Source organism: Caretta caretta, chromosome 10 (assembly GCF_965140235.1).
Source record: "Caretta caretta isolate rCarCar2 chromosome 10, rCarCar1.hap1, whole genome shotgun sequence".
Taxonomy (NCBI): Eukaryota; Metazoa; Chordata; order Testudines; family Cheloniidae; genus Caretta; species Caretta caretta.
The window spans coordinates 31,384,369-31,397,078 of record NC_134215.1 but is presented as its reverse complement, the minus strand read 5'-3'; the positions used below and the strand labels follow the sequence as shown (position 1 = coordinate 31,397,078).

The window sequence follows — 12,710 nt, the reverse complement described above, 5'->3', positions numbered from 1 at the left end:
GATTTATCTGAAGAAGTGGGTTTTTTACCCATGAAAGCTTACGCCCAAATAAATCTGTTAGTCTTTAAGGTGCCACCGGACTCCTCGTTGTTTTTGTGGATACAGACTAACACGGCTACCTCTCTGAATATGACAATGACATTTCCATTTTTGTAAAAATAAAATAAATAGGAGTTCATTATACCATACATCTCTCAGAAAGATACTAGTAATATATTAGACAGACAAGGTAGGTGATGTAATAATATCTTTTATTGAACCAACTTCTGTTGGTGAAAGAGACAAGCTTGCGACCTTACACAGAGCTCTTCTTCAGGTCCTCAGAGTATCATAGCTAAATTACAAGGGTGGAACAGATAAGTAGTTAACATGTTTTGCAAGAGAGCATTCAAAGTGAAAGGGGAAATTAATACTTCTACAGCTGTAGGACAAAGGAGTATTAGTGAGTTACAGATTGTTGTAATGGGCCATAGTAATATATAGTAATATATTATAGTTCACAATATTATTGTAATAAACAGGTTTGTTTGTAATAACTGGTGAAGGCTTCTAAAGGGGATTATTGCCATATTGAAAGCCACAACTGTGAGAAATAAACATTTATCCCTGTGAAACACTGGCAACAGAGGGCTGAGTTAAGGTTGTCTAGGTGTGACCTTGTGGAGTAGGGCTGATTTGCCAAGGGAAAGTGTTTGTGAGCAGCTTTGTGTATATGGGAGAAGGTAAGGTGTGTAGCAGTATATTGTTTCCTGGCTTTTGTAGATTTAAATTTTGCATTGCTGTCCCTCAGCAACTTTTAATGTAATTTATTTTTTTAAATGTAGTCTATTTACTCAGTTTCATAGCTTTCCCTGAAATACTACACTTCCATGCTCTTGCTTGCGAAGGCCCAAAATGTTTTCAGCTGCCTTCCAGCTGTGTGTATTTATAAAAAGTGTTTGTGTTTTTCCCTTCTTGGGGGTGGGAGGAGCAGCAGTTTAACTGGTTTTATTTTGAAAGACATATGTGAGATTTTGCTGACAAATCTGTCTGGATTGTACCAGGAATTGAGAAGAAGTTTGGAACTCAGTGTAAGTCAGAAAAGGATGGAGAAGGAAAGTTCTAGTGATGACTATGACTCTGTTGAGGAGGATGTGCTTTTGGAGCACTCTCAGGTGGAAGAGACAGTTGCAAGTTTTGGAAGCCTCCAGTTGCCCAGTGGCGAGTCATTACTGAAGGATGTTCCCAAGTATCAGGAGGCTGGAAGATGCTGTGACCTCGATGCTGGTGCTCTCGTGCTGGAATTTAAGCAGAATCCAACAAGTAAGTCTTTGTGTCCTGTACCAGTTCAGCTGCAGCGTTGCAGTAGTAATTCTAGTTTTTATTTATAGAGTTTGTGGCTAAAAGGGAACCTTATGTCATCTAATCTGACCTCTTATACACCACAGGCCATTATGTTTCATGCAGGTATCCCTGCATTTAGGCCAGTAATATGTGTTTGATTAGAGCATATCTTCCAAAAAGGATTCCAATCTTTCTGAAGAATTCAAGAGATGGAGAATCTACCACTTCCCTTGGTAGTTTGTTCCAATGTTTAATCACCCTCGCTGTGAAATATTGGTGCCATGTTTCCCGTTTGAATTTGTCTGGTTTCAGCTTCCAGCCATTGGTTCTTGTTCTGCCTTTCTCCGCTAGATTAAAGAGCCCTTTTGGTACCTGGTGTTTTTTCCCCATGTAATCAAGCCATCTCTCAGTCTTCTTTTTGATAAACTGAACAGATTGAGCTCTTTACATCTTTCACTGCAAGGCATTTTCACCAGCCCTTGAATAATTTTGTGGCTCTTTTCTGCACCCTCTCCAGTTTTTCAATATCCTGTTTAAATGTAGACACTAGAACTGTATGCAGTATTCCAGTGCTGGTCTCACTAATTGTAATAGGCCTAGATCACATCCTCTAGTCATCAGCGCACTGGCTAGTCATACCATCTAGTGGGTTCAAGTCCTGGTTTGGCAGTAGTGCCTGGTGGGTTCAAGTCTGAGGTTGCTAGTAGCACCTAGTGGGTTCAAACCTGGGGGTTGATGGTAGTGCCTAGTTGGTTTGAGCCCGGGGGTTGGAGGTAGGGGAACCCAGGCCCTCTCACTCCTCCGGTTCCAACCAGGGCCCTGGGGCAGGCAGTTCAGGTGTGCAATGTGGGTCAGGGTATCGCCCAGCCTTTTCCCTGGGTTACTTCCTATTGCGGGGTTGACAACCTGCAGCACATGTGGAAAAGGCGGCATGCGAGCCAATTTTTACTGCCACGCTGCTGCCAGCCAGGGTCCCAGCTGCTGGCTCCACTCAGCCTGCTGCCTGCCTGGGTGAACGGAACCCCAGGCCAGCAGCGGGCTGAGCGGGGCCAGCAGCCGGGACCCCGGCTGGCAGGAGCTGGCAGCCGGAACCTCAGACCACTGGCCACACTCAGCCCGCTGCCAGTCTGGGGTTCTGTCAGGGGCCACTGTAAATGTAAAATTTATTACTGTCACGCGAAACCTTAAATTAATGAAGACTTGGCAGACCACTTCTCAATGGTTGCTGACCCCTGTCCTATTGCATCCCTGCCTCTCCAGAGGCACAGCGAAGGCCTGACTAATGACCTGCAACATGTACCCCCAGAAGAGGAGCAGGAGGTTCCCTTCCCCACTCACAAGCAGATGCTTTGCTGTCTCTTCTGCAGTGGTTTACGGCTCTGAGTCTTTTCAGGGCTGTGTGGAGTTCCTTTTGGATTCCTGCATGAGCTACCAGTGGAAGTCAGCTCCCTTGCACTGACCGCCCTGATTGAGCTGTGCTGTGCCCTTGTAAGCTCTGTCTCAGTTGACAGCATGTCCAGAAGGCTCTGCTGGGTAGAGCCTCCTGCGACTAGAGCTACTCCTTAATTCCCTTTTCCCCAGTGTGGGGTTTGTACCCCATCATACCAACACAGAGTGAAGTTACCTCTCTACTTCCCTCCTTATCCATCCAAGAATCTCATTATCCTTTTTTGCCACAGCATCACACTGGGAGCTCATGTTTAGTTGCTTGTCCACTGTGACCCTTACCTCCTTTTAACAGTCACTATTTTCCAGGATAGTCTCCCATTCTGTAAGTATAGCCTGCATTCCTTGTTCCTAGATGTATAACTTTCCATTTGGCTGTATTAAAACACATGTTTTTTATCCAGGTTACCAAGTGAATCCAGATCACTCTCTATGAATCCCCTGTCCTCATTATTTACTGTTCCACCTATCTTTGTTTCATCTGCAAATTTGATCAGCCATGATTTTACATTTGATTCTGGATCATTAATGTAAATTGTTGAATAGCATTGGGCCTAGAACTGATCCCTGTGGAACGCCACTAGAAACACCCCGTTCAATGATGATTACTTGTTGAGACCTATCCATTACACAGTTCTTCATCCATTTAACATGAGTGTTGTTGCTATTGGACATGGCTAATTTTTAAGCAGAATATCATGTGATATCAATTCAAATGTCTTACAAAAGTCTAAGTCTATTATATCTGCCCTGTTACCTTTATCAACCAATCTTGTAATCTCATCAAAGAATGAAATGAGGTTTGTTTTATAAGATCTATTTTCCATGAAACCATGTTGGCATTAACTATATTCCTGTCCTTTAATTCTTTATTATTTGAATCCTATATCAGCTTTTCTATTAATTTGCCCAGTAATTATGTCTTTGACAGCCTCTGTTCATTCCCACTTGTGGCATATGGTGCCCCGGCGTCAAGCTGTGGAACTGCCTTTAAAAGCCATGTCTGTTTGTAGGGTGCACAAGTGGTCTCACACAAGGGGAATGTCATCTCCCTACACTATATAAAGGAGTGAGTCCCCTGGCTGCCTCAGTTCCTTTGCTGCTTCAGCAGAGAACTAACAGAACTCACTTCATGTCCTTGAATTGCTCCATTGTAGTCTAATTCTCTTCTTGTATATAGTTAGTTAAATTAGTCTTTAGTGTAGTGTAGCTTTTAGCACAGTATAAGTAGCTACCCTCTTTGGGTAATGGCAGGAGCCATGTTGGGTCCTGAGCCATATAGGGCATTTAAGAAGTGTGGTCCTGCCCTGCAATGATTCCTGAGATGGACGCTTATTTCAGATGTGTCTGTCGTTCTAATTTTGATTGACTGAATGGGCTCAAAGAGTCAATGGTGTTAATCATGACCCTGTTGCTATTCCACATTAAACAGTTAAACATGGGTCAGGGTTTCTAGAATAGAGACTGTAGCCTGCCTAGACCATTAAGTATCTTTATAGCCCTTTTTTTAAAGATACAGAAAAAAAGGGGAAAAAAACTGTTGAAGCATTTGAAATGTAAAGTGTTAAGTAAGGATTTCATTTTAACAATATCCCTTATTACCTTTCCCTTTAGCTGTTGAGAGTTTTTATAGGAAAAATCCCATCTGATGGTCTTTAAGGTAGTATTAAATATGGTAATTGTTCTTTCTGGGGACAAGAAAACTAATTTGTTGAGGTCAGCTGGAGCTGTGGTTGTTGCTGAAGTCATATTCTGCTTTCCCTAAGGCTAAACGAAGCAAACACCCTCAAAAGGGAGAGAAAAGAACAGCAAAGATAGAAAATGCAGCTTTGGTCTCTCGTGCTGACTATCACTTGCAACCTTGCTGCTGGAGAAACACAGACACAGCATGTGATCTGATCAGCCACACTGAGACCTGGCAAACTAGCACTGGGCTTTGTGTCTCCTGTCTGCCACTCAATGGATACAGCTTTTAAAGGGCAGTTCTGCAGCTCAGTGCCAGGGTCACCATATCCCACAAGTGGAAATACATAGAGGCAACTCTTGATCAACAGCTACTAGTAAGTGACCTCTCTTTTCTATGAGTTGGATCTTCAACTCTAAACCTCTGTTATCAATCATTTAAACTTTAAAAGTTTGAGGACAAAATTTACTATTTGAACACTTTCCATTTTTCAAAAGTTCCATTTTTTTTTTTTAGAATGATGACCAATAAGGACATAGATTCTTGGCTGCAATTTCTCTTTCACTATTGCCCTTGCAGGCAGGGTCACATCTCTCTCTTGCCTTGTGCTTGAGGCTGAAGTGTCATTTTGACTGCCCAACAGTCTTGTTCTTCAAAAGCAGAAAGACTGATGTTCCTGAAAGATCCAAAAAAGAAACGTGGGAATATCTTTGCTGCAATGTCCATGTGCAGCCCCCTTTTGTGGGCTCAGAAGCTGCCATGAGTAGAGATGGGGGGAGAGAGAAAGGTGAAGGGGAGGTCACTGTCTCTCATTCTTATAACCCTCTCCCCTCTTTAAGGATTACCCCAAGCTGGGGTGCAGGCGGCAAGCATCTCTTGTGGATGTGAGGTTTGAACCATCCCTGTGATGAAATGTAAATTTCTTAGTCACATCTTCCCCCTGACGGAGAATGGCCACTTAAGCAGGTGATAGTCTTTTAACATCTGGCTGGGTGTTGGCCTGTCCTTTATTCCGGAGAAACTGGTTTAGACCTGCTTTTCTTAACATTGGAGCATGTTATAACAGTGTTATACAGTAGACTCTTGTAACTTTACATACCATACTCATACACACATTTTACCAGGACAATAATGTTCAGCAGATTATGAGCTTTCAACTGATACCTCACAAGGCATACTTTGTACAAAATTTATCATAGTCTTGTAAAAGTGATGAACATAATAGTATAGATCATCACATCTTCCCTTGTAATCCAAAATTTGTGTCTAAATCCTAATCTACATTTAACAAGTTTTATTGGCATAACTATGTTGGCAATGTATATATTTTATTTACAGATATATTATGCTGGTAAAAGCTTTAGTGTAGATAGAGTTATACAGGTATAAGGCACTTCATACTGGTATAGCTTATTTAGCTTCATTGTACTGGAATAAGCTATATGTAAGCACTTCTGTAACAGTAACTTCTGTAACTTTGCCAGCATAGTTAAAGCAGCAAAACTCTTATTTGTAGACAAGTCCTAATAAGTCTTCACTGATTTGCTGCTCCTAAATCCAGTTGAACTTCACTTGACTTATGTGTTTAGTGTGTGGGAGCTGGGTGATGATGGTGGCCTGTGATGTACAGAAAGTCAGGCTGGATGATCTGGTGGTCCCTTCTAGCCTTAAACTCTGTGACTCTAGTTCTCTTACTCTTCTCACTTGTTTTTCTGCAGATATGAAACAGGAACGAATTCTGTCTGCAAAGAGGAAAGATGCTGCTGAAACCTACATTCCAATCAGACCTATGAAGGTCAGAAGTAAAATGGCTCGTCCACTTTCTGCTGGACCCCTGCACCAGGAGGGACATGAAAGAACCTGCTCCCGTAAGAGAGATGAGAATATGTAAAGTATACAATTGTGAGCTTCCATTCTCCTTCCCCTGCCCTGGCTTAGATGTTGTCTCTGCTGCACACTTCTATCCTCGCTCTCCTGGGCTGTTGCCCATTTTTATGCTTCCTCTCATCTCAAAATTCCATTGACTTCAGTGGGAGCAGGAGCAAGCCCATGGCTATATATGCTATCTCTCCGCCTCCTCATTCTTCTTTCCCTGCCCCCACAGAATGAAGACTTCTTCCCCTCTTTTTCCATCCTCCCTACTGCTCTATACTTGCCCCTTTTTCTTTACACAGACATATTCCCTATGGTGAAAGGGTGCTGACAGGAAGGCAACCTCTGCATGTCAACTACTGGATCTTCAGAGGAACTGTCAAAAGATGGTAGCTCTCTGTAATCCAGCCACTCCCCTTAAGCATCAGTTACAAAAAGATGGGTTTTTTGGGGGTGTGGCGGATATCTGACATAAACCCAGTTACTCAAATGAATGGAAGAGGGTCAGATCACCTTATTACTGTAATAAAACTTCTCAAGCTAAGCACAGCTTCCAAATGAATCCTGAGAGCCAGTAAAGTTAACAGTATTGAAAAGCCCAAACTGTGTCTCCTTAATTAATACAAAACCTAAACAAAACCAAGAAATTATATTCCTTCTTAAACAAAAGAGAAACTCAAACTCCCCCTGTCACCTGGATGCCAGCATCAGCTAATGTTTGTAGTAATACCTTCTGGATCAGATCCTTGCGTTGACCAGTTTTTGAAAGATGTGTGTTGCACTTCCTTCAAACACTTTTAAAACAGTGTATTATATGCATATATCAATTCTGTGTGAGCAAGACAACCAAGGGAAGGTTTAGGAAAAAACAACAGCAGCTAAATAGTCTTGAGCTAACAGTGGTCACCTTGGGAAGACCTCTGGGGAACCCAACACAAAAAGAGCAACCATCCAGCATGTGTACAGCATCTTTCACAGCACCATAGATACACAGGCATAGTCAGTCTTGGGGCAGTGAACCATGCCACATCTAAACTCAATAATCTGTCTCCAGAGGTGGCGTGGGAAGCCCAAAGCCAGGGAGTCGCTGGTAGTAGCAGAGGCTTTTTCCCATCCTGTCCACCACAGTAAGCTGATGATGTTATCAGCTTGATGGAAAGTATGCTGCACTGCTATGTAATTGGTGGTGCAGTGCATCCCATATATCCCTGAACAGTGGCAAGTGTGTCATTTTCTGTAGCTTTGGGGGCAGTTTATTGGTGCATTCTGACACCAGATGTTAGGCGGAGGAATATGAGGTAGGACTGGTAATCACACAAGTTTTGCTGGCTTCAATGTCCCTGTTATCACTCTTATAGTATGATTAAGCTGTGTTTTAAAAACAGTAGGCCAGAAAGTTGTCTGGGCTTTTTGAGGGCTGTAGAGGAAGGATTGTGTTTGGTTGTTTTGCCTTTGGCTATGTTTACATTATGTACTAGGGGTGCGATTCCCCTGCTCGTGTACATATACTCACGCTAGTTCTTATTGAGCTAACATGCATATAAATAGCAGTGTTGTTGTGGTAGCATGTGTAGCGGCAGCATGAGCATGGCTGAGCTGTGCCAAGTACAAACCTGTCGGAAACCAGTGGGTATGTATTCGGCACAGCTCAGCCGGGCCCATTCTGCCACTATGCATGCTACCACAGCCACACTGCATTGCATCCGATGAAGTGAGCTGTAGCTCACGAAAGCTCATGCTCAAATAAATTGGTTAGTCTCTAAGGTGCCACAAGTCCTCCTTTTCTTTTTGTGAATACAGACTAACACGGCTGCTACTCTGAAAACTGCTGTCTATATTCTTTTGTGATGTCATTTGTTCACTAGTTGCCCAGGGTAGAGAAGACCTGGAACTCTAAATTTAAAGCAAACATTAGCATCACCTATATGCTGTGCCTTACTTGGGCTGGGTTGCAAGCTGCCAGTTCAGCCCTTTGTTAATAACTAGACCAGATATTTCATGCTTGGGCTTTTACAGTATTTTATGCGTGTATGAGATGATCAAAAGACATTTCTTGCTACTTTTTGATGTCAGGACCAGTAAGTCGACCAGAAAAGCCACTGTCAGCAACTCGAAGGAATGTGTGTGAGAAGAAGGATCCTGAGCAATCTGCTTCTGCTGTCATTAAAGCTATGCAAGTTGAAAATGAGATCTTGCAAAGAGAGATGCTTTGCAGAAGGCTGGAGACTTCTACCAGCCGTCAAATGGTATGCCAAAGTACTGACCTGGGACAAGAGAGATCCAAGGTGTTCACTAGCAAAAATTATTTCCTTTCCCTAAACATGAATAGGAATCTTATATAGTTTAGTACAGAGATACTCAGACCTCAGTGGTTCAGGAGCCAAATTGGCAATCAACATTACCCAAAAGAGTATTAGTATGAATTCATTGTTTCATTTACTATAGTAGTATATATTCATATTTAAATAGAATGGCAGGGGAAATATTTAGTTAATTTTTTATATATGTGGTATATAATGCTCACAGCAAAATGACTGACGAAGTATTATTATTTTATCAACTATTGTTGGTTAATAACATAGTAAAAGCATTCTGAGTGGTTAATAATTAAATCACACAGTGTTTTAATATCATATGCTGCAAAGAGCCGCATTAGGCACATTAAAGAGCCGCTTGCGGCTCAGACGCCTCAGTCTGAGTATCACTGATTTAAAGCCTTACAGGGGTAGGTGGTGGGGTGAATCTTAACACTACATGAAATGGAATAGTGTGGTCATCCCATATGCACTTTCTGGGGATATTACCTTACAGCTCTTTCTTGATTTCAGAGAAGATCAGAAAAGAATGTGTTAACCATTTATGTGACTCTTCTTCCTAGAGATAGAAAGGATCCTTCTGGTTTCTGCCATTCCCTCCCTCAAAGTTAACACCCAAACAATTTGAAAAGCAGTCACATGACTTTCACTGCACACATTCACCAAGCACTTAGGGCCTGATCCTAGTTTCATTGAAGTCAATGGGAGCTTTTAATTTGCTTCAGAATTGGATCAGACCCTTCTTGGCTGGAATTCAGGACTGGGTCTGTTGGTGTTACAGAACCTCTTTCCAGGTTATGGGCTGCCAAATTCTCCAGTCTCCTTTTTATTTTTTGTGATGTCTGTTGTTTTGTGGTTGAGAGAGAGAGTAGTTCCCTCTGCATATTCACAAATAACATGAACTTGCTATGTTTTATGAAAGTAAGGTAATACTTACTTAATAGGCATTGTCTTGGGACACAGAGTGGGATTTTCAAAAGCCCCCAGTCTCAGTGTTGGCCTAACTCTACTCTCAGGGAAGCAATTTACTTCCAGTTACTACTAACACTAAAGGCTTTGAAAATCCCACCTTCAACATGTAAATGTGCTACAGGGCAGAATTAAGGCATTAAAAAGAAAACAAACAAAAGATGGCATTTCATTTCCTGGGACTTTTAAATTCTACTGGCTTTGATTGCATGTGTAAATTCCATAGCCCAACTCCTTGCCTCAGATTCTGTGTACCTTTCAAAGCCTACAGGAGCCTCTCTCTATCTCTCTTACAAGGTCCATATGGTCCTTTTCCTGAGCTTCATCTGTCCCTAATTATTCACCTCATATTTGACCCACAGACTTTTCACCGCACAGCTAGGTTACCCATTTGTACATATATGTCACATTCTTAATGACAAGAACATGAAAAAAATCTAGTGCATGTCTGTGGTATGTCATTTAGCAGAGAAATAGTTCTCCTGGAGGAGCAGTGCATGGCCTTGTTCCAGATGAAATAGGATTTGGTTTGACCAAGTTACAAGCCTTGAAGTCCAGGAGATATAGGTTCAGGTCTCCTGCTACTTCGGCTCCAGCCCCAGGCCCTTCAAGACTTGTGGGAAATGCCAAACAATCATTTTGACGGGCCTGTTGAGGATGCAAACAGTTTCCATCTCTCCAGACCCAAATTCCCCCACTTTTGCAAATGGTCTGTCCCACTTCCTCAGTGCTTGGTACCAAGTTATTTCAGACCAGTAGGTCTCCAGTTTGTTTCTAAAATTCTTTCCCACCCTTCTTCCCCATCCCTCTTCGGAGACTACTCCCACGAGACAATCCTCCTCCAGGAGGTACAGTCTCTCCTTTGCTTGGGGGTCACCGAGGAGTTTCAACACTGTCTCAGATGGCAGGGGTTTTAATCCCTCTATTTCTTAATTCCAAAAGTGAAGAGGAGTCTCAGACCAATCTTAGACTTGCGTCAACTCAACAAATTCTTAAAAAATAAAGTTTTGCATTGTCACCCTAGCTTCCCTGGATCCTGGTGCCACCCTTGCTTGACTTAACAGATGTCTACTTCCATGTGGCAATCAATCAAGCTCACAGGATGTACCTCAGATTTTTGGTAAATCAAAATCATTACCAGTTCATTGTGCTACCGTCTGGCCTGTCACCAGTTCTCAGGGTCTTTACAAAAGTTATGGCAGTAGTATCTGCATTCCTCAGAATATCTGGAGTTCAACTCTATCTGGATGACTGGCTTGTCAAGGGCCGATCCGGACTGCAGGTACAGTGTAGTGTATTCCTGATCCAGTTGACAGTCAATGCTTTGGGACTGCTAGTCAACACAGAGAAGTCTCTCATCTCCTTGGTCCAGAGGATAGAGTTTATAGGGACTGTAACGGACTCAACTCAAGCCAGAGCTTTTCTTCCAGACTCGAAGGTTCAAGCAATTTAATCAGTTGTCATAGGTATGAAAGCTCACCTGGTCACAACAGCACAAAAGTGTTTGAGGCTTCTGGGGCACATGGATTTCTGCACTTACCTGGTTCAGTGTGCCAGACTGCACCTCCGAGTTCTACAGGGTTGGCTGGGATAAGTCTACTTTCTGAGCTGTCATCATCTAGATTCGGTGGTGAAGGTACGCTCTCATGTCCTCCCTTCCCTACATTTGTGAACAAGTCTAGCCAATGTATGTGTAGATGTTCCCTTTGCCTGCCCACAGTCAACATGCACATTAGCTCTGGCTGTTAAGTTTGGTTGCTAGTTTGATTAAAGTACATCTTGTAACTATTTCACTGTTCCATTCTGAAGTGAATTTTTCTCTAATGACATGTCCATACATTTTTGAAAGGCCTAGTCAAATTGTATCTTCAGGTGCAAGATTCCCATTCCCCTGTGGGATCTAAACTTAGTGTTATCAAGACTTATGGGTGCCCTGTTTGAGCCTTTGGCTACTTGCACTCTACTGCATCTGTCAATAAAGAGAATTTTTGGTGACCATCACCTCAGCCAGAAGGGTAAGAGAGCTGCCTGCCTTAATGTCTGGGCTTCCCTATGTGATATTCTTTAGGGACAAGGTTTACCTGTATTCTCAGCCAATGTTCGTCCCAAAGGTGGTGTAATCTTTCCATACGAACCGGCCAATTTATTTGCCTGCATTCTACCTGAAGCTGCATTCGAGCAGGGAAGAGGAGTGTTTCCGTACCCTGCATATCAGAAGAGCTCTGGCATTCTAACTGCACAGAACCAGGCACTTCCCTAAGTCTTCCCAACTGTTAGTAGAGGTGACAGACAGAACAAAAGGACAATTAGTCTCCATCCAAAGAATTTCTTCTTGGATAGCCTCCTATATACGCGTGTGCTATGACATGGCTAATGTCACCCTTGTGAGCAGAGTCACAGTTCATTCACTGAGGTCCCAATCTGCCTCAGTGGCTTTTATGGCACATGTTCCAATTGTGGACATTTGTAGAGCGGCAACCTGGTCCTCAGTCCACATATTTGCCTCCCATTATGCTGTGACTCAAGATTCCAGAGACAATGCTAGAGTTGGATGAGTCGTTGTCCAATCCCACCTCTTGTTTTCACAGCTTGAGAGTCACCAAGAGTGGAATGCATATGTGCAATCACTTAAAGAAGAAAAATTAACCTGTTCAGTAACTGTTATTCTTTGGGATGAGTCACATGTGTCCATTCCATGACCCACCCTCCTGCCCCTCTACATGGGAGTTCTAGCAAGAAGGAACTGAGGGGAGCTAGGGGTGGCTCTGCCATTTATATGTCCATGCGCTGGTGCATGGCAGCAGAGGGCACTTGAATGTCCCAGTGGGTACTGCTGAGGGGAAAAGTTTCTGACATCCCTGCGCTGGACACACACATACTGAGAATGGAATGGACATGCGCAACATATCTCAAAAAAGAACAGTTACTGAGCAGGTTAGTAACTGTTTTTTCCAGGACCCGATGAAACACATGGTGTAAACCTCAGTCATACCCCTGAAAGTGGTCCAAGAGAAGCAGCGCAAAGAAATTTTTCATATTTTCACAATACAGAGATTTATCATGGCCATTAATGAAAGTTTACTAGAGTCCTCAAGAATCAT

The 12,710-nt window shown here is 42.7% G+C and overlaps 1 protein-coding gene across 8 annotated transcripts in view; it reads left to right on the top strand.

The window, feature by feature from the left end:
• Positions 1-12,710, top strand: part of KATNIP (katanin interacting protein) — a 180,668-nt gene that overhangs the window by 71,418 nt on the left and 96,540 nt on the right. For 5 of the 8 annotated variants that reach the window (XM_075132829.1, XM_075132828.1, XM_075132825.1 and 2 more), the window contains 3 exons: positions 1,044-1,302; positions 6,172-6,321; positions 8,399-8,610. The exons of 1 other annotated variant lie outside the window; for it this stretch is intronic. In XM_075132829.1, the coding sequence (XP_074988930.1) occupies positions 1,044-1,302; positions 6,172-6,321; positions 8,399-8,610 (621 nt within the window). Of the gene's footprint in view, positions 1-1,043; positions 1,303-4,565; positions 4,830-6,171; positions 6,322-8,398; positions 8,611-12,710 lie in introns of those variants that run through there. 2 more of the 8 variants (XM_048865745.2, XM_075132830.1) reach the window with 2 other exon arrangements.